The sequence below is a fragment of the Nicotiana tabacum genome, unplaced genomic scaffold (assembly GCF_000715075.1).
Source record: "Nicotiana tabacum cultivar K326 unplaced genomic scaffold, ASM71507v2 Un00118, whole genome shotgun sequence".
Taxonomy (NCBI): Eukaryota; Viridiplantae; Streptophyta; class Magnoliopsida; order Solanales; family Solanaceae; genus Nicotiana; species Nicotiana tabacum.
The window spans coordinates 24,664-47,778 of record NW_027438356.1 but is presented as its reverse complement, the minus strand read 5'-3'; the positions used below and the strand labels follow the sequence as shown (position 1 = coordinate 47,778).

At 40.0% G+C, this 23,115-nt stretch overlaps 1 protein-coding gene and 1 pseudogene across 1 annotated transcript; one reads left to right on the top strand and one right to left on the bottom strand.

The window, feature by feature from the left end:
• The first annotated feature begins 244 nt into the window (after positions 1–244).
• LOC107816323 (peroxidase 24-like) lies at positions 245–2,072 on the top strand (annotated as a pseudogene).
• Positions 2,073–16,666: 14,594 nt separating this feature from the next.
• LOC142178970 (uncharacterized) lies at positions 16,667–17,320 on the bottom strand. Its single transcript, XM_075248790.1, has one exon. It carries the CDS (start codon positions 17,318–17,320, stop codon positions 16,667–16,669), a length of 654 nt encoding a protein of 217 aa, XP_075104891.1.
• Positions 17,321–23,115: the final 5,795 nt, after the last annotated feature.

Here is a 23,115-nt window from a genome sequence, read left to right as displayed (position 1 = left end):
CCTGTATCAAAGACGAGTTTGGTCGAATCTAATAGCTTTAATAAATAAATTATTAATATATTTAAAATTTAAATTCATAACTTATTAATACTTACGAGACTAAGAGTGAACTTGAGGGAATTGACAAGTTCCTGGGAGGGTTGTATTTGCTAACTACTACTCGTAGTATGTATTTTAGGAGTCATATTTTAGTGGGGACTTTGTGAAGATAAATTATTTGTATCATCCCACTAGCTATCGCCTTGCAGCTTTGCCTATAAAAGGAAACTTTCCTTGAAGGGTAAATCCATTGTGCCTTAATTCATTTGGTTTCTCATCATCTTATTTCTAATTAGGTTTAAGTCCGTCGACATTATTGTCTTGTTTTCATTTCCTAGCAAGGAATAAAAAGAAAATGGGAACTGCTCAATTACTGCTACTAAGTAATATTTTTCTTGTTTTTCTTTCTATTGTTGTTTGTGGAGTTTCGGGTGCAGGAAATAATGTGCCACGCAAGAATTTCTACAAGAGCACTCGTTGTCCAAATGCTGAACAATTTGTTAGAGATATCACTTGGAGCAAAGCTAAGAATGACTCCACGTTGGGTGCTAAATTGCTTCGACTCCACTACCATGATTGTTTCGTTAGGGTACGTATACGAATTAGAATTACTACATATTATGCACACGTTAATCTCATAGAATTTATTTTTTATACACGAAGATCTTTTTTATAGTATCACTGTAATTTAATACTATGTTATAGCATATTATTTATCATATTTCTTCTAACATTATTCATTGGCATTATTTGCTATGCAATTTTGCAGGGATGTGATGCATCGATATTGCTCGATAAAGTTGGAACAGATCAATTTGAGAAGGAGGCCAGGCCAAACCTCTCCTTGGGTGGTTTCGATGTAATTGATGATATCAAGCGACAAGTTGAGGAATAATGTCCTGGGATTGTTTCTTGTGCAGACATTTTAGCATTAGCTACTCGTGACGCTGTTTCTTTTCGAGTAAGTATATAGTATAAAGAATTCAGTATTCATATGTATATATATCTGTACATAATAAAGCATGCTCTTTAATTATTTCTTCTTCTCTGAGTTTTGCAGTTTAAGAAATCACTATGGGACGTGGCGACCGGAAGAAAAGACGGGAATGTTTCCCTTGCAAGTGAAGTGAATGGAAACTTACCTTCACCATTCTCAGATTTTACCACCCTTTAGCAACTGTTTGCAAAGAAAGGCCTAAATGTCAATGATCTTGTTGCATTATCAGGTAAAATATTAATCATACAAAGCGAGCAGTATGCAGAGGATTTGAATTTATGGGTTTTAAGTTATATGATAGCGACATCATATATTAATAACTGGATTTTGATATTTTTTTTATATATATTTACTAGATTTCTTAATGCAAGTATAAAATTTGTACTAATGTTACTGGGTTCCGATGAACTTGTATGTAACCTTTTATCTTCACCCCTAATTGTATAATGAATTAATTCATACATTATCAAGTCATCTGAAAGATAACTACAAGTAATCATCCATAAAAAAAGTGTGACTATATACACATTGTCAGTATATATAAGTTAAATCCCTCATTAATATACTTCATTCATGCATGCAGTGTTCACACCATTGGTGTTGCTCATTGTGGAGCTTTCTCTAGAAGACTATTCAATTTCACTGGCAAAGGCGACGTGGATCCATCTTTGTGTTCCACTTATGCTGAATCTTTGAAACAATTGTGCCCTAAAGTTGTAAAACAACTGCAAAAATCTAATGCCTTTTTTTCTGAGTTTGCTAAATCCATGCAGAAAATGGGAGCTATTGAAGTTCTTACTGGAAATGCTGGAGAAATCAGGAAGAATTGCCGCGTCAGAAACTCATTCTTGAAAACCTATGATTAATTTTATGTCATATATATGTAATCTCAAAAGTGTACAACATCTGGTATTTAGTTTCTGTCTATTTGTTTCTTTTCCTTTTTGAAAGTGATGTGTTATTTGTGTTGGAAATGTATTTGATAAATTAACATATTTATTAATGTATTTGATAAAAAGGTTCTTTATTTTCCAAAGTGAATGAATGTGAATTATATTCATTCTTGATTTACTACAAACATTTTGGTTTTAGCCTTAACATTTTGATCTTCCAAATTCATGAACATATTCATGATCTTTATTAAATGAAAAACTTGTCTTTCAAGAGTTTTTAGCCTCTAAATAGGGCTGATTTTCTTTGGAAACATAGGCAATTCACAAACTACTTTTCCCTTAAAATATACTCCCTCCGTTCACAAGACAAAAAAAATCTTGTTATACTCATAGTATTTATTACTCATTTCAAATAATTTTTTCAAATCCAATAAAATATGCATCAATTAATAATGGTATCATTGTAATTTATGCACTTCATTTATTATTTCTTAATGGACGTGAAAAGTCAAAACGTGCAAAGTAAAAGTGAACAGAGGGATCATATTATAATATACATGGATCAAATGGTGAAATCATAGATCCAAGATAGAAGAGCAACATTCTTGAATGCTAATTATCATGTGGCTTAGTTGAAACCCCGAAGATAGAGTTGTCATTTATTCTTCCGTTTGCTTGTGGAAGAGACTTCAACTATCTTCATGTAACGACCCGACTTGTCATTTTGAGAATTAGTATCCCGTTCAGCGGCTTAAGATCTCGAGCAACCTCGTAATACGTATTATGACTTTCGTGTGTGGTTGAGTATGGTTTTCGGACGATTCGGGATCAAATTGAAAGAACAATTAAGCTTAAAAGAAAAGAGTTGACGGAGAGTCGACTTTTGAGTAAACGACTCCGGAATAGAATTTTTATGATTCCAATATCTCCGTATGGTAATTTTGGACTTAAGAGTGTGTCCAGATATTTATTTTGAAGTTCATAGTTGATTTTGACTTGAAATGGCAAAAGTTGAAAATGGAAGGTTTGGAAGGTTGACCGGGAGTTGACTTTATTGATATCGGGGTCGGAATCCAGTTATGGAAAATTTGATAGGTCTGTTATGTTGTTTATGACCTGTGTGCAAAATTCGAGGTCAATCACACTTGATTTGATATGTTTCGGCATCGAATGTAGAATTTGGACATTTCTAGAATGTTTCGACGTCGTTTCTTCAAACATAAGTGGTATCACATTAAGAAAATGAGCTCCAAATTTTGTTTTGATTGAAGCATTAAATCTGTATTGAAATTATAAAGCCATAGCAAAATAAGTCATCGAATTCGGACATCGTATGAGAGAGTTATGCCCATGTCCGGGCGAAATAGAAAGGTTTTCCCATCGCCAGTGCCTAGGGTAGCGTGGGGCGCTAGCCCTAGCACTGGGAATTTTGAGGTTCTGGAAATTTGGCCACAGGTAGCGCCCCACGCCACCTGTGGCGTTCAAAATATTATATACTCATTTCGGAGTTCATTTTTCCCGATTCCTCTTGGCGTAATTTTAGGGGTTTCCTCCCCTCTCTCAAAACCTCCAACTCCTCCCATCTCCAAGGTGAGTAATACCTACTAATTTGGTGTTTTATTTTATCATTTCCACTCTAAAACTAACTCAATCCACCATGAAATCCTTAGATTTTCAAGAACTCAAAAGAGAGTTTTGACAGGATTTCTTCCAAAAGGTAATCCTACACCCTTAGAGATATATGCATGGATTTATTATGAGTATGTGAACAAGAAGTAAGTATTAACACTTATTGGATGGAGCTTGAAAGCCATAAATACTTAAAGTAGATTATTGGGTACTGTAGAGATTTTGTAATGAATTAATAAGCAACAACTGGGTGGATGTGAGCTCATTGATGATTTTAATGGTACTAAAGAAGGTTGTTTGTAGACAAAGGATGGTTTAGTATTTCTTGTTGGTGGGAAGGAGGGATTTTTGGATGAAGAAACACCATTACTAGAGGTAGTAAAATGCTATGTACTCTAGGTGTTTGATAAAATGCCTAAATGACCAAAAATCTGGAAATTCATTTACTAATATTTGTCAAATTGAATTATGTTGATGTAGATTGAAGTTTTAAGAGTAGTGGGAGGTTTTAATATCACTAAAGAGCTGAACTAAGGAAGCTCGATTTGTGGCGATCTTATTTTCTAGAGATTTTCAAGGGAATCATCGAGATTTGAGCCGTCCTGAGGTGGCTTCACTCGCGAATATCATTTAAAATATTGGTTTAGTTTTGTCAAGGTAAGTGTCTTTTCTAACTTCATGTGGGAGAAACCACCCCTTAGGATTTGAGATGATTGTGACATTCGTGTTATGTGAAGGTCGTGTACGCGAGGTGACGAGTGAGTACACGACCTATATGTGGTATTTGACCTGTTTGAACTGTTAAGCTCCCTTCATGTCACTAATTGTAACTATTGTTTCATGACTACAACTTTTGTGTTAGAATTGTTAGTACGTCTTTTACTTGAAATTGTTATCACATGTTCCATCTTTGTTGTCAAGATCACCTTATATGCCAATTGTTGATTATAACCACTCGTTGAATTCATGCTTTACCTTCCACATGTCTTAATTGATAGTTGGTGCTCATAAATTGTGCCTTGGCTTATGGATTGCCATTTCCTTGCTATTTGATTTCGTGAGCTATCGTGTAGCCTTTTCATTAGTTGTGACTTCTTTGTGTAGCCTCGTTATTCTTTTTGACTTTGTGGTATACCGTAGTTGGTTGTAAATTGATTGCTTAATTTGTGTTGCTGTTGGATCGGGTTGCACGCCGTAACAGAATTTAATTGAAAGATTATATTGTTGGAGTGGGTTGCACGCCTCTACGAAATTTATTTACAAAATTATATTGTTGGATCGGGTTGCACGCTGCTACAGATTTTACTTTAAGATATATTTTTGGATCAGGTTGCACATGGAAACAGAATTTATTTGAAATGTACAAATATGAAATTATTGCAAAATTAAGGTTAATTCCCATTTGTGATTCTCATGATGCATTTCATGCTAGGACGGTTACTGTGATTTCTTAAATCACTTATGTAATGACCCAACCGGTCGTTTTGAGCATTTGTACTTCGCTCGGTAGTTTACGGGCATGAAGAGCTTCGTATGATGTATTATGACTAATGTGAATCCTCAGTTTTGATTTTCAGGTTATTCAGGATTGATTTGGAAGAATGATTCTCAACTAGGGAGCTTTAAATTTGAAAGAGTTGATCAGTTTGACTTTTTAGCATTGACCTCAGATTGGAATTTTGATGGTTTCGTTAGCTCCGTTGGGTGATTTTGGACTCAGGAGCGCGTCCGGATTGTGATTTGGAGGTCCGTGGTTGAATTTGGCTTGAAATGGCGAAAGTTGAAATTTTGGAAAGTTTGACCAAGAATGGACTTTTTGATATCGGGGTCGTATTCCGATTTCAAAAGTTAGTGTAGGCCCGTAATGTAGAATGTGACTTGTGTGCAAAATTTTAGGTCCATCAGACCTAATTTGATAGCTTTCGGCATCAGTTGTGGAAGTTTGAAGTTTCAAAGTTCCGTGGTACTAGGCAAGTCGACACTTCAAAACATTTCCAACACTTTTAAATAAAAATGAAATAACATAGGTTTAAACAGTTAAAACTCTCATAAACTGGATAGAAAGTCAAAACTCAATACGGAAATTCCCAAAACGAAGGTGTCACTGAGTACATGAACGTCTATACAACACGAGTCTGAAAATACCGTCTATGAAAAACTGAAACTAAATTCATAATGCCGTAAGATAGGGAGGGAGAGTCAAGGTCTGCGAACACCGGGCAGCTACCTCGAAGTACCTGAATGATCAAGCTGCTCAAATAATCAACACCCACCGTGTCCGGTAGCACCTGGATCTGCACACGAAGTGCAAGGTGTAGCGTGAGTACAACCAACTCAGTAACAAGACTAACTATTGGACTGAAAGTAGTGACGAGCTTCACGGAGACAGTTCAATTACAGATTTTACAATACAGGAAAAATAGGCATGCTTTCAAGTTCGACATTTAATATGCTTTCAAGTTGGACTGAAAATAGGTACGCGTTACCTTAACACCAATAATATGACACGTAATTCAGGGTTTCATACCCTCAAAACCAAGTTTAGAATTGTTACTTACCTCAAAACGTACAAATCCCTACTCCAACACGCCCTTGCCTCACGAATCGTCCTCCAAATGCCTCGAATCTAGCCATAAAGAGTTCGACACAATCAACACGAGCTAAAAGGATCAATTCTATTAGAAAATACTAAGTTATTAATTAAAAAGTCAAAAAAGGTTGTCTCAAAAGCCGGGCCCCGGGCCCACCACTCGAAATCCAATAAAAGTCATAAAATCCATAAGTCCATTCAACCACGAGTCCAACCATACCAAATTTACCGAAATTCAACACCAAATCCTCAATTTAAACTCTCCAAATCCCTAGCCTCAACTCCCAAAATTACACCTCAAAACCACACAATCTAGGTGGGGACTTTAACGGGGAAACAAAATTATTGAATAAATTTAACCACAAGCGACCTATCTCAAGAAACCCTCAAAAATCCTCTTAACATCGCCTAATACCAAACTTGAAATGTTTAAAATGAAGAACATCTCGGAAACCCTCAAATTTAAACACTGGCCAGGCATTTCCGCACCTGCAGAGCCTAGGCTCGCACCTGTGCATCCGCTTTTGCAGAAAATAATTACGCTCCTGCAGAACCCACTTAACTAGCAACCCATCGCACCTATGGTCCCAGCATCGCACCTGCGGTCATAGCCTTGCACGGGACCGCATCTACGAGCCTTCTTCACATCTGCGACGCCCCTGATGCCAAGACAAATCCGCTTCTGTGGTCAACCTCATGCAGATGCGCATCCGCATCTGTGGAACTTCTTCTGCGCCTACGACCACTGTACATTCCTCCCATGTCCGCTCCTGCGCTCCTTTGCTCGCACCTGTGAGCTCGCACATGCGACCAAACTTCCGCATGTGCGATTGCACCAGAAGACTCCCACCTTCAGCAATCGTTCAAATTCCAAATTCGATCTGTTAACCATCCGAACTCTACCCGAGGACCCCGGGACCTCAACGAATTATACCAACAAGTTCTACAACATGATAGGAACTTAGTCGAGCCCTCAAATCACGTCAAAAAACATCCAAAACACTAATCGCACCCCAATTCAAGCCTACTAAAACTATGGAATTTGAACTTCTACAAATGACGCCGAAACATATCAAATAACGTCCGATTGACCTCAAATTTTGCACACAAGTCACAATTGACACTACAGACCTACTCCAACTTTCAGAACCCTATTCTGATCCTGGTAATCATAAAGTCCACTCTAGGTCAACTTTTGAAATTTCCTACTTTTGCCATTTCACGTTTAATTAGACTATGTACCTCCAAATCACAATCTGAACATACTCCTAAGTCCAAACTCACCCAACGGAGCTAACAGGACCATCAAAACTCCATTCCAGAGTCATTTACACATAGTCAACATCCGTTCAACTTTTTTCAACTTAAGCTTCCAACCTTGAGACTAAGTATCTCAATTCATTCCAAAAATTTTCCGGATTCGAACCAACTACCACGGCAAGTCACATAATAAAAATTACGTAGGGAATGAACAATAAATGGGGGAACGAGGCTACAACTCTCAAAATGACCGGACGGGTCGTTACATCCTCCCTCTATTAAACAAACATTTATCCTCGAATGGGGTCTAGAAATGTACTTGTAGTCTCAAATAGGCGTGGATATTTGCTCAGCATCTCCTTCTCGGTCTCCCAAGTAGCCTTCTCAACTGGTAGACCTCTCCATTGCACCTTCACTAAAGCTATATCCTTGGACCTCAACTTTCAAACTTGCCAACCCAAAATGGCCACTGGCTCCACATCATAAGTCAAATCACCATCCAACTGAACCATGCTGAAATCCAAAACATGAGAGAGATCGCTGACATACTTCCGGAGCATAGAAACATGAAACATTAGATGCACACTTGACAAACTAGGTGACAAGGCAAGCTTGTAAGCCACCCCTCCAATCCTCTACAGCACCTCCAACGTCCCAATATACCGAGGGCTCAACTTTACCTTCTTCCCGAACCTCATCACATCCTTCATGGGTGAAACCTTGAGTAGTACCTTTTTCCCAACCATGAAAGAAACATCACGAACCTTCCTATCGGTGTAACTCTTGTGTCTAGACTGCGCTGTGCGAAGCTGATCCTGAATCAATTTAACCTTTTCTAAAGCTTCCTTAACCTAGTTAGTACCCAATACCCTAGCCTCACCCGGCTCAAACCAACCCACCGGATATCAACATTGTCTCCCATAAAAATCATCATACGAAGCCATCTGAATGCTCGACTGGTAGCTGTTGTTGTGGGCAAACTCCGCGAGCGTCAAAAATGGATCCCAAGAACCCCTGAAATCAGTGACACGAGAGCGTAGCATATCCTCCAATATCTGAATAGTGCGCTCAGATTGTCCATCTATGTAAGGGTGAAACACTATACTCAACTCAACATGGGTGCCCAAATCTCAATGTACTACTCACTAAAACTACGTTGTAAACCGCAAGTCCCGATCAAAAATGATGGACACTTGCACACCGTGAAGGCTATAAATCTTGTGGATGTAAATCTCAGCCAACCGCCCTGATGAATAAGTAGTCCCAACTGGATTGAAGTACGATCACTTGGTCAGTTGATCCACAATCACCCAAATAGCATCAAACTTCCTCGAAGTCCGTGGGAGCCCAACTACAAAATCCATGGTGATATGCTCCTATTTCCACATTGGAATCTCAAGCCTCTGAAGCAATCCGCCTGGTGCCTGATTCTCATACTTTACCTGCTGACAGTTAAGGCACCGAGCTACAATGCTCACTATTTCCTTCTTCATTCTCCTTCACCAATAGCATTGCCTCAAGTCCTGGTACTTCTTCGTGGCACCCGAATAAATGGAAAATGGGGAACTGTGGGCCTCCTCAAGAATCAACTCACGTAGCCCATCTACATTGAGCACACAAATCTAACACTGCATCCTCAACACCGCATCATGCCTGATAGTAATATCCTTGGCATCACCTTGCTGAACCATGTCCTTAAGGACAAGCAAATAAGGATCATCATACTGGCGCTCTCTGATGCAATCATATAAGGAAAATTGAGAAACTACACAAGATAGAACTCGACTGGGCTCCGAAACACCTAATCTCATGAACCGGTTGGCCAAGGCCTGAACGTAATATGCAAGCAGTCTCATACCAACATGAATTAATGCAAGGCTAGCCATACTCACTGACTTCCTACTCAAGGCATTAGCCACCACATTGGCCTTCCCGGGTTGATACAGAATAGTAATATCATAGTCCCGTAGAAGCTCCAACCATTTCTGCTGCCTCAAATTTAGATCCTTTTGTTTGAACAACTACTGGAGACTCTGATGATTTGTAAATACCTCACAAGACACACCGTAGAGATAATGCCTCCAAATATTCAATGCATGAACTATGGTAGCCAACTCCAAATCATGAACATGGTAGTTCTTCTCATGAGGCTTCAATTGACGCGAAGCATAAGCAATCACTCTACCCTTTTACATCAAGACAAACCTAATACTTATCTGAGAAGCATCACAATACACTGTATAAGAGCCTGAAGCTGAAGGCAAAACTAGAACTGGAGTTGTGGTCAAGGCAGTCTTGAGCTTCTGAAATCTATCTTCACACTCATACGACCACCTGGAAGTAGCACCGTTCAGGGTCAATTTGGTACAAAATGATGCAATAGACGCGAAACCCTCCACGAAGTGACGATAATAACTGGCCAAGCCAAGAAAGCTCCAAATTTCTATAGCTAAGGACGTCCTAGGCCAACTCTGAACTGCCTCTATCTTCTTTGGATCCACCTAAATCCCCTCATTGGACACCACGTGCCCCAAGAACGCCACCGAACTAAGCCAAAACTCATACTTGGAGAACTTGGTATTAAGCTTCTCCTCCCTCAGCTATTGCAACATATTCCTCAAATGCTAGACATGCTCCTCCTGGCTACGAGAGTACACCAGGATATCATTAATGAATACTATGACAAACGAGTCGATTTAAGGCCAAAATACACTGTTCATCAAGTGCATGAATGTTGCTGGAGCGTTGGTCTGCCCAAAAGACATCACAAGGAACTCATAATGACCATAACGGGTCCTGAATGTTGTCTCTAGAATATTCGAGTCCCGAATCTTCAACTGGTGATACCGATACCTCAAATCAATCTTAAAGAACATCCTCGCTCTCTGAAGCTGGTCAAATAGATCATCAATATGCGCAAAGGATACTTGTTCTTGATTGTAACTTTGTTCAGCTGCCTGTAATTGATGCACATCCGCATAGTACCATCCTTCTTTTTCACAAATAGAATCGGTGCACCCCAAGGTGACACACTAGGCCGAATAAACCCCTTATCAAGGAGTTCCTGAAGCTGTTCTTTCAATTCCTTCAACTCCGCTGGTGCCATACGATACAGTGGAATAGAGATGGGCTGAGTGCCCGGCACCAAATCAATTCCAAAGTCAATATCCCTGTCAGGCGGCATGCCCGACAGGTCTGCAGGAAACACATTCGGAAAGTTTCGTACCATCGGAACAGAATCAATAGTAGGGGTATCAACACCAACATCCCTCACAAATGCCAAATAAGATAAATAACCCTTCCCAACCATCTGTTGGGCCTTCAAATAAGAAATCACTTTACTGGGAACATAATCTATATAACTTCTCCACTCAATTATTGGCAAACCTAGCATCGCCAACGTCATGATCTTAGCGTGACAATCCAACATAGAATGACATGGAGACAACCAATCCATACCTAAGATCACGTCGAAACCAACCATAATAAGCAATAAGATATCAACTCTAGTGTCCAATCTCCTAATAGTCACTACACATGACCAATATAGATGGTCCACAACAATAGTATCGCCTACTGGCTTAGATACATGAACAGATGAGACCAAGGACTCACGGGGCATATCCAGATAATGAACAAAATACGATGATACATATAAATAAATGGAAACATGGTCAAATAATACAGAAACATCCTTGTGGCATACTGAGATAATACTTGTGATCACTGTATCTGAAGAAAAAACATCTGGCCTGGCAGGAACAACATAGAATCGGGCCTAACTGCCACTTGATCGGCCTCCCCTCTAGGGCGACCTCTAGCTTCTTGGGCCCCACCCCGAGCTGGCAGGGCGGGTGGTGAAGTAACTGGTGAGGAAGTCTTAGCCTGACTCCTCTGCTGCACTGGATCTCCCGGGCAACGAGGACATTGTCTCTATATATACCCAAATTTCCCACACTCGAAACAACTACACGGTAGTGGTGGGGACTGAATCGGGCCCCGAGTACTAGAGTAACTACTTGAAGGACCTAGCTTAGATGAACCCTGAACTGAATGAGCACGGGATGAAATCTGAGCTGGAAGAGCACTAAGATATGACAGACCAAGTGAACCATGGCTAGATGATGCACCATGATGAAGAGGATGAGCCATCTAGGCGTGCCTATAAGGATGACCCCCGTTGTAGTAGAACTGACCCCAGAAGGAACACTACTGAAACCACCCGATCCAAAAGGCCTCCCGCTCCTCATGCTCCTAACTGCAAACCATCTCTAGCCACCGAGAAATATCAACCACCTCGCCAAACGTAGCACCTGATATACTCTCCCGGGTCATAGCAAAACACAACTGATAGGTGAGGCCATCAATAAACCTCCTAATCCTCTCCCTCTCAGTTGGAACCAACCAAACTACGTGACGATACAACTATGAAAATCTCATCTCATACTGTGTTACAGACATGTCATCCTGTCATAGCTACTCAAACTGTCAGCACAGCTCCTCTCTGCGAGTCTGAGGCACGAACTTCTCCAAGAAGAGCATGGAGAACTCATGTCATGTAAGTGGCACTGCACTGACTGGCCTGCACCTCTCACAGGCCTCCCAATATCTGAAAGTATCCCCCGTAAACAGCAAAGTAGTAAACAAGACCCCACTGGTCTCCAAAATACCCGCGGCACAAAGAATCCGGTGACACCTATCCAAAAAGTCCTAAGCATCATCTAACTTAATCCCATTGAATGATGAAGACTGGAGTCTCCCAAACCTCTCAAGTCTATTATGTTCATCCTCACCTATAACAAGACCCACTTGGGCCTGAGCAGCTACAACCAGTTGGGCTGGTGACACCCCCGATGTCAAAAGTCTCTGCATCACCTACTCTGGTGTACGTGCGACAGTAGTTTCAGTACCCCCTACCCCCACCCCTACCCCCGTCCAAAGAAGTGGCTGGCATAGTCTGAATAGAAACCGCCTGAGCAAGGATAGTGCACATAGTCAAAATCTAAGTCAAAGGCTCTTGAAGGCCTAGAATCACAATGGCCACAACTGGTGTGTGAGCTGACCCACTGGCGCAACCACACCGGGAACCTGATTTTGAGCTGGAGAAACTGGTGGATCAGCAGGTGCTCCTCTGGTTGTTGTATGAGCTATACCTCTGCCCCTACCGCGGCCTCGGCCTCTCGCGGCCCGAGCTGGTGGTACTAGTGGCTGTCCGTCCTGTCCAGTAGGACGTTCCTCACCATCTATGAGATAATAGAATAATAGAAGTTTAGTTTCTGGAATAAAAACATTCGCACGACAAGAATAATAGAATGTGAAGTTTCCTAAGGGTTTGAAAGCCTCTCGAAGATAAGTACATGCATCTCTGTATGGATTCACAAGACTTTACTAAACCTGCTCATGACTCGTGAGACCTACGTAACCTAGGATCTGATACCAACTTGTCACGACCCAAACCTAACCTATCGTGATGGCGCCTAACGTGGTACTAGGCAAGCTACACTTCAAAACATTTCCAACACTTTTAAATAAAAATGAAATAACATAGGTTTAGACAGTTAAAACTCTCATAAACGAGATAGAAAGTCAAAACGCAATACGGAAATTCCCAAAACTAAGGTTTCACTGCATACATGAGCATCTATACAGCACGAGTGTGAAAATACCGTCTATGAAAAACTGAAACAAAATACATAATGCGAAAAGATAGGGAGCGAGAGTCAAGATCTGCGAACGCCGGGTAGCTACCTTGAAGTATCCGAAAGATCAAGCTCTCAAATAATCAATACCCACCGTGTACGGTAGCACATGGATCTGCGCATAAAGTGCAAGGTGTAGCGTGAGTACAACCAACTCAGTAACAAGACTAACTATTGGACTGAAAGTAGTGACGAGCTTCACGAAGACAGTTCAATTACAGAAATTTACAATACTGGAAAAATAGGCATGCTTTCAAGTTCGACATTTAAAGCCAAAATAGTTAATTCATGACAAGTTCAATTGAAACAGAATATGGCATCCCTCGAAAGCTATAGGGCAGTGATATGTGCCAGTTGAAGTACATAGTAATGGTATCAATTGCAAAATCTCGGAGTCACAATCACTCAGTCCTCCCATTCACTCCAACCTCACAATCACTCATTCCCCATACTCTCTCACTTCTCCCAGTCGTTCGGCACTCGCTCTCGCACTCAGTAGGTGCCTGCGCTCTCTGGGGTATTCATACTCCAGAGGGGCTCCTTTAGCTCAAGTGCTATATAATCCAATTATAGCATTAATCAATAAAAGATGTTGCAACATGCTTCCCGATCCCATAAATAGCCTCACAATCAGGCCCTCGGCCTCACTCAGTCACCAATTTATCCAGTCTCCCAGGCTCTCAATAATCATGATAATCAGCCCAAACAACGATGATGTAATTTATCAATAAGGAACAACAGAGATTGAGATATGATATGGAAGTAAAAACTGTGACTGAGTACAACATGGCAATTTAGCAGACGACCTCTGTAGGTCCCTACAGTGCCAACACATAGCCTAAACATGATTTCTAACACGATTTGCAGTTCAATTTCTATAACACATGGGGAATATACAGATAAGAATAGATTATTCAACTATACAGTTCCGTGGAATTGGCCAAGCCACGATTACTATGGTGCACATCCACACACCCATCACCTATCATGTGCGTCATCTTAACACCAATCACATGACACGTAATTCGGGGTTTCATACACTCAGACCTAAGTTTAGAACTGTTTCTTACCTCAAACCGTGTAAATCCCTAGTCCAACGCGCTGTCGCCTTGCGAATCAGCCTCTAAATGCCTCGAATCTAGCCAAAACCAGTTTGACACAATCAACACAAGTTAAAGGGATCAATTCTACAAGAAAATACTAAGTTATTAATTAAAAATAAAAAACAAGTCAATTCAAAAGTTGGCCCCCGGGCCCACGTCTCAGAATCTAATAAAAGTCACAAAATCCGGAAGCCCATTCAACCACGAGTCCAACCATACAAAATTTACCAAAATCCAACACCAAATCGAGACCTAAATCTCCAATTTAAACTCTCCAAATCCCTAGCCCTAACTCTCAAAATTGCAGCTCAAAACCACACAATTTAGGTGGGGAATTCAATGGGGAAACAAAATTATTGAATAAATTTAACCACAAGTGACTTACCTCAAGCAACCTATCGAACATCCTCTCAAACATCGCCTAATCCCCAGCTTAAAATGCTTAAAATGAAGAAAATCTCAGAAACCCTCGAATTTAAACACTGCCCAGGCATTTTCACACCTGCGGAGCCTGGGCTCGCACCTGCGCATCTGCTTTTGTGGAAAAAATCACGTTCCTGTGGAACCCACTTAACTGGCGACCCATCTCACCATGGTCCCAGCCTCGCACTTACGGGACCGCATCTACGACGCCTGTGCTGCCAAGCCAAATCCGCTTCTGCTGTCAACCTCGTGCTGATGCACATCCGCATCCACATATGCAGAACTTCTTCTGCACCTACGACCACTGCACAATCCACCCATGGCCGCTACTGCACTCCTTTACTCACACCTTCGAACAATGCTCCGTAGGTGGGTTTGCACCAGAAGACTCCCAGCTTCAGCAATCTTTCAAAATCCAAATTCGATCCGTTAATCATCCGAACTACATGCGAGGCCCCCGAGACCTCAACCAATTATACTAACAAATCCTAAAACACGATACGAACTTAGTCGAGCCCTCAAATCACATCAAACAACATCCAAAAATACAAACCGCACCCCAATTCATGCCTATTGAAACTAAGGAATTCCATCTTCTACAAACGACGCCGAAACCTATTAAATCACGTCCGATTGATGTCAAATTTTGCACACAAGTCACAATTAAAACCACGAACCTAATCCAACTCTCGGAACACCATTCTGACTCGGTAACCACAAAGTCCACTCTTGGTCAACTTCCAAATTTTTAACTTTCGTCATTTCAAGTCTAATTCAACTATGGACCTCCAAATCATAATCCGAATATACTCCTAAGTCCAAAATTATCCAATTCATTTTCCACATAGTTAACATCCAGTCAATATTTTCAACATAAGCTTCAAATCTTGAGACTAAGTGTCTCAATTCATTCAGAAACTTTTCCGAACCCGAACCAACTACCCCGGCAAGTCACATAACATCAATTAAGTAGGGAATGAACAGTAAATGGGGGAATGGGGGTACAACTTTCAAAACGGCTGGACGGATTATTACATCAATAATGATAGACAGTAAATCATATATAAAGAAAACAGAGAAATACTTTATTGGCTTCAAGATTATAGGTGTGAGGCGCTGGAAGAAACGTTAAAATGTCACCTCTGGTGAACTGCCACCTAACATTGTTATACCAAATTAAAATATTAACTAAAAAAATGATACATAAGACCAAAGGATCAGAAGACAATAATAATACAAAATAATTAAATGATAAATCATTTAATAACGTATTAAATTAAATTACGAAAAACTTCTTTATACACTATATTTCTAGCTTCATTTGTTATTTGTCCATCATCATCATAAACTAAAATCTTTAATCATTTTCTACTTGTCACCCGTGAAAGAGCAACATACAAATGTCCATGTGTAAACAATGATTTCTTCAAAAATAACCCAACATGAGACAATGACTAGCCTTGACTTTTATTAATTGTCATGGAAAAAGACACCACAATTGGAAATTGTCGTCCCTGAAACTTAAAAGGTATTCTCGCATCAGATGGAGTCAATGTCATTCTTGGAATAAACACTTTTTCTCCAGCCATATTACCCGATGAAACCGTGGCTTCAATAACCCAATTTCCAAGTCTTGTGATGATCAACCTTGTACCATTGCATAATCCTTATGACTGATCTATATTTCTTAGTAACATCTCAGAAAAACCAACCTTTAGAGTAATAGAGTGATTTGGAACTCCAGAACATTTAATACTGTTTAGGAATTCTGGTGTATGTACGTGGTCCAAAGCTGTAAAACCATGATCAGACATACAAATCTTATAAGAACTCAAATATGTTTTCTCAGGATTATGATTGAGTGAAACCATATATTCATTGATAGATTCCACTATGTCAAGAGTCGGAGCAAGAATTGCTCTTTGGTGGAGGTAATCTATGTCATTGGAATGGTTAAAGAAATTAGGATAAGTACTTTCTACAATTGCAAATATTGGATCATCACAATTATGTATGAGAAGATCATCGAGGATTCAGACCTTTTCAATGCCATCAACAGAACCTCCAATTCTTCTGTTACCAATTGCTAAAATCCAATCTGAAATTTTTTTTAACTCATCTAAATGTATCCCTAACTGATTTCTGTAAAATCTCACATTCCTTGTTAGTTTTAAGATTTCATAGTGGAGCCATAAATATAAAGAGTTTAGAGTAGCATTAACAATATCTTGCTGAGTACCTTTTGTAATGACTGGAAAATTTTGTCTGAAGTCACCACCAAGAATAATGGTTTTACCTTCAAATGGTCGATCTAGACTGGATGCGTCTTTAAATCTAAGAATATCTCTAAGCATTTGATCAAGATCTTCGAAACAGTATCTATGAATCATCGGTGCCTCATCCCAAATAATCAACGTTGCCTTGACGATCAATTTTGCTAGAGGACTACCTTGCTTTATATTGCATATTGAATCTTCAGTTGAATTAAGAGGAATTGCCAATGTCGAATGCACTATTCGACCTCCCGGTAACAAAAGAGATGCAATCCTACTTGATGCAACAATTAACACAATATCTCTTTGAGATCGTATACCTGAAGATAGAGTCTTCCAAATAAATGTCTTGCCAGTTCCTCCATAACCATATAAAAAGAACAATCCACCTTTCGCCTCATCCGCTGCTACCATAATTTTCTCATAAACTGACTTTTGTTTAGCCGTCAAAATTATTAATAATTGTTGATGTTTCTCTAACATTGAGCATCTATTATAACGCAACTCACCATGGATTAATCGATTCCTATAGTAACATCCTCCCTCATTGTAAAGAGGTCTTCTTCTTCTTCTTCTTCTTCTTAGTTACAAGATGTATTTGTTAGATTTGTTGTTGATTTAGTAAATTTATGATTCAAGTTTTTTCTTTATGATATTTATGATTCAAATTTGAGCTTGTTTGAAGTAATTTTAGGCGTTATACCGTATTGGATTGTGAAAATTCAAAGAACAGGTTTTTGCTGCATGCAAAATATTGGCTGCAATTCAAACTAAAATGTATTAAATACATCTTAAATGCAATTATTGTAAGTTCATGCAAAACATCTGGTTGCACTTCGGACTAAAGCGTCGTAAGTGAAAAAATTGCACTTAAAACTTATGAATCTGAATTGAAACCAATTCTTTTGCATGCACTTAAGATGTTTTGTCTGAAGTCACAAAATACGACTTTGACTTTCCAACTTCATATAAAATTTGTAACTTCTAACGCGAATTGTGCTACTTCAATCTCGTTCATCTGAAGTTTTGTCCGAAATGAGTAAAATTAAATAATAAAAAATTAACTTAAGGACAACCTAGTGGCCCAAATATCAAGTATCTGTGCACTTTCCCCAATTATCTAACAGGCCCAAGACAATTTCCAAACTAATGTAAGACAATTAGATACTATATATTAAACTGAGTTTATATAATCTTGAATTCGTCTCTATCGCCAAGGTGGAATTTCGGTGAACAACGTGCAGATGCAATGATCTTAGGAATGGATGTTGCACAAGAAGCCATTAATAATGAGTATTTCTACTGCCAAATATTTGAGTTTTGGGATAAGACCATCACAAATTTGAAGCAAGTCTATTGTTGTGTCGAATTCACTATCCTCCCAATTATCCAATGAATAATTGACTATCAAACTCATTAAAATTAATTTTACTTAGTAGTGGAGCTATGAATATCGGTTCACAACCAAGTTTGGACGAGAACTTTTGCATCCTCTTAAGTACTGGAGTACGATAATATTGTCTGATCTATTATTGTTATAGTGAAGTAGTAAGTATTCTTCCTTAACTAGAGGTCTCGTGTACGAGCTTTGTTATCAAATCACCTTTGTTATAAAGTACATCTCCCAATGTGGGATTTCTCAATGCAAATTTATATTTAGTCAGACGGGTGCTGAATACTAGGTAAAAAACTAAAAAAAATCCTCGTAAGACTAGAACAATTACTCAAGTTTAATTATTTTCTGATTTTATTAAAGTGATGATCTGCATTCGGAACAAAGTCTAAATTAAACTGTGCAATATAATTTACTAAGATGAGTACTATTAGCTTGACAATGATATTAACCTTTAAACTTATAGCTCCCACAAGAGTTTAGCCTTTAATACCTAAATTTCTTTTTGATTTTTGTTGCCTAAATCTGTCATTCATGCTTATTCAATAAATAATTATATTCTTTAAGTGTCTTTTATACATTGATTATACATATATTAAATGTGATATATATATACATTAGGTAAGAATTACTTACCTTCAATACCGAAGTGGAAATCTCTCTCTAAGAAGCTCCAAAATCACCCCAAGAAGTGAAATAAAGGAACCAAAAATGACCCAAATCCGGCAATAAATAGACCTCACTGCCCAACGACTTTTGCTTTTGTGAAGCAATGGCCGCATATGTCTGCAGAAGCAGACCATGCCCGGGTCTATCCTTCCTGCTTCTGCGGGCAACGTCTTGCATCTGCGGCACGAGCGTCGCACCTGCGCACCAACCCACTTCTGCGACCTCTTCCTCGAATTTGCGCCTTCGCAGATGCGGCTCCTCTCCTCGCTTATGCGATTACTGGGCAGCCCACACTAGGCCTCTTCTGCGAGCTCGCATCTGCGGCTGGTCCTCCGTAGGTGCAATTGCACCAGAAACTCTGATTCTTCAGCTATTCTATCCAAGTACAAATAAGTTTTGTGCCTCGTCCGAATGGCAACCGGGGATGCTGGGGGCCCGCTCAAACATACCAACAAGTTTAAAATCATAAAACGGACCTGCTCGATCTCATGAAACATGGAAAATAACACCAAAACTAAGAATCACACTCCAAACCAAATCAAATCAACTTATGAACTTCAAATTCTTCCAATTTGCTTCGAACTCGCCGAATCATACTTAAACTACTCGGAATAATACCAAATTTTGCGTGCAATTCTTAAATAATCTTACAGAGCTATTCACAAGCTCGAAATTCCAAACGGACCTCGATAACACCAAAACCTACTGCAAACCATATTGAAAGAACTTTTAAACCTTCAATAAGATAACTTTCAACTTTAGGCACCGAAACGCTTCCGGGTCATCCAAAACCTGATCCGGACATACGTCAAAATCCAAAATCATCATACTAACCTATTGGGACCGTCAAATCCTAGTTCCAAGATCGTTTACTAGACTTGTTGACCTAAGTCAAACTTAACTTGAAGCCAATATTAAGGAATTAAGTGTTCCGATTTCAACCCGAATCCTTCCAAACACGATCTAACCATCCTCGCAAGTCATAAAATAGTTAAAGCACATGGGGGAGTCTTATTTCGGGGAATGGGGATCTAGAAAGAAAAATGACCGGTCGGGTCGTTACATTCTCCACCTCTAAAACAAACGTTCGTCCTCCAACGGGTCTAGAATCATACCTAGAGTGCCGAATAAGTGTGGATATTTTCTCCGCATATCCTCCCCAGCCTCGCAAGTCTCCTCATCGACTGGTTGGCCCCTCTACTAAACCTTTATTGTAGAAATCTTCTTGGACCTCATTTGGCGAACCTGCTTGTCAACAATGGCAACTGGCTCCTCCTCATAACCCAGGCTCTCATCTAGCTGAAATGTGATGATGTCTAACACATGCAATCTGTCGGCATGATACATGCAGAGCATAGACACATGGAAGACCGGATGAACTCACGATAGACTGGGAGGCAAAGCAAGCTCATAAGAAACCTCCCCAACCCGTCTCAACACCTCAAATGGACCTATAAACATTGGGCTGAACTTGCCCTTCTTACCGAACCTCATGATTTATTTCATCGGTGAGACTTTCAAGAGAACCTTCTCTCATACCATAAATGATAAGTCACACGCCTTCTAATCTGTGTAACTCTTCTGTCTGGACTATGCTGTGTGAAGTCTCTCCTGAATCAACTTTACCTTTTCTAAGGCCTCGTTCACTAAATCAGTACCATATAACTTAGCCTCGCTTGGCTCAAACCATCCGATGGGCAAACGACATTGCCTACCATATAAAGCCTTAAATGGGGCCATCTCGATGCTGGACTAAAAATTGTTGTTGTAATCAAACTCGACCAAAGGCAAGAATCGATCCCACTTCTCTCTGAAGTCAATCACATATGCTCTGAGCATATCCTTCAGGATCAGAACTGTTCGCTCCGAATGCCCGTCAGTCTGCGGATGAAATGCTGTGCTGAGCTCTACCCGGGACCCCAAATCACTCTGTATTGAAATGCGAAGTAAACTGAGGGACTCTATCTGATATGATGGAAACATGCACACCGGAAATCTGGGCCAATCTCAATAAGGAATACATGGTCACAACCAGAATGAAGTGTGCCGACTTAGTCATCCTGTCGACAATGACCTAAACTGCATCAAACTTCCACAAGGTCCACAACAACCCAACTACGAAGTCCATAGTAATGTGCTCCCATTTCCACTCAGGTATAGTCATCAGCTGGAGTAGGCCTCCTAGTCTCTGGTGCTCATACTTAACCTGCTGGAAATTTAGACATCTCGCCACATACTAGTCTATGTCCTTCGTCATCTGCCGCCACAAATAATGCTGCCTCTGGTCGCGATACATCTTCGTAGCACATGGATGAATAGAATATCGAGAATTATGTGCCTCCTCTAGGATCTTCTCCCTCAAGCCATCAACATTAGGAACACACAGGCGACCCTGGAGTCGTAGAACACCATACTCACCGATAGTGACCTCCTTGGAACTACCTTGTAGTACCATCTCCCTAAGAACCAACAGGTTTAGATCATCAAACTGACGAGCCTTGATCTGCTCGAATAATGAAAACTGAGCGACTATGCATGCAATAGCTCAGCTAGGCTCTGAAATATCCAACCTCGCAAGTCTGTTAGCCAAGGACTGAATGTCTAAAGCTAATGGCCTCTCCTCTGCTGAAATGAATGCCAAACTGCCCATACTCTATTCCTTTCTTCTCAAGGCATCTGCAACTACATTCGCCTTGCCCGGATGATATAGGATGGTAATATCATAATATTTTAGTAACTCAAGCCACCTGTACTGCCTCAAATTGAGATCTCTCTGCCTGAACAAATGCTGCAAGCTGCGATGATCGGTGTAAACCTCACAAGATACCCCATAAAGATAATGCCTCAAGATCTTAAGAGCGTGAACAATCGCAGCCAACCCCAAATCATGTACAGGTTAATTCTTCTTGTGGGGCTTCATCTGTCGTGAAGCATATACAATAACTCGCCCTTCCTGCATCAATACACAACCTAGGCCAACGCGTGAAGTGTCACAATACGCAGTATACATCCCTGAACCGAAAGGCAACACTAACACCGGTGCTCAAGTAAATGCGGTCTTGAGCTTCTGAAAGCTCACCCCACAATTATCGGACCATCGAAACGGAGCACACTTCTCGGTCAATCTAGTCAAAGGTGATGCAATAGATGAGAAGACCTCCACAAACCGATGATAATAACCTATTAACCCCAAGAATCTCCTGATCTTCTTAGGATCTACCTTAATACTCTCGCCTTATACACCATGACCCAAGAATGCAACAGATTCCAACGAGAACTCACACTTGGATAACTTAGCATATAAATTATGTTCCCACAAGGTCTGAAGGACCACTCTCAAATGTTGCTCATGCTCCTCCATGATATGCGAGTAGATCAAAATTTCATCAATGAAGACAATAACAAATGAATCCATATATGGCCTGAACAATCGGTTCATCAAATTCATAAATGCCACTGGGGCGTTAATCAAACCGAAGGACAACACTAGAAACTCATAATGTCAATATCTAGTCCGTAAAGAAGTCTTCGAAACATCCGAATCCCGAATCTTCAACTGATGGAACCTCGATCTCAAATCGATCTTAGAGAACAACCCTTGCACCCTATAACTGGCCAAACAAACTATTAATACACGAAAATAGGTACTTGTTCTTAATGGTAACTTTGGTCAACTGGCAGTAATTGACTATCACGCACAATGCACACCTCAAAACCTTAATGCTTGTTTTGCTGATCGGGATGTATTATAACTAACAACTCTCAAATACCCACTCAATACCTCTCGATCAGAGAGTGGATTTGCCAAATTTAGCTTTCTTAAGTCCAAATGGGTATCACACAAAATGGTTGATAAAATATCAAGTCGGGTTATTACCATCTCTAGGTTAAACCCTTTAATTGGGTTAATCAATATTGCACTTTTCATTAGTTTTGGAAACACAATTTAATGCTTTTAGACTAAAACAAAAGAAAAAAGGTGCTAATAAGTAGTCAAAAACACCACTTATCAACTCCCCCAAACTTAAGTCATTGCTTGTCCTTAAGCAAACAAAATCGTTCCCACCTCTACAAGTTGATGGTCATTTTAGCCATTCAAAGGTGAGCCATTTACACATTAGTTAGGACGAAAAATTACCCACACTAC

Coding starts and splice junctions, on each gene's coding strand:
- LOC142178970 (XM_075248790.1), bottom strand. CDS start 17,320: ATGGTAGCAGCGGATGAGGCGAAAGGTGGATTGTTCTTTTTATATGGT.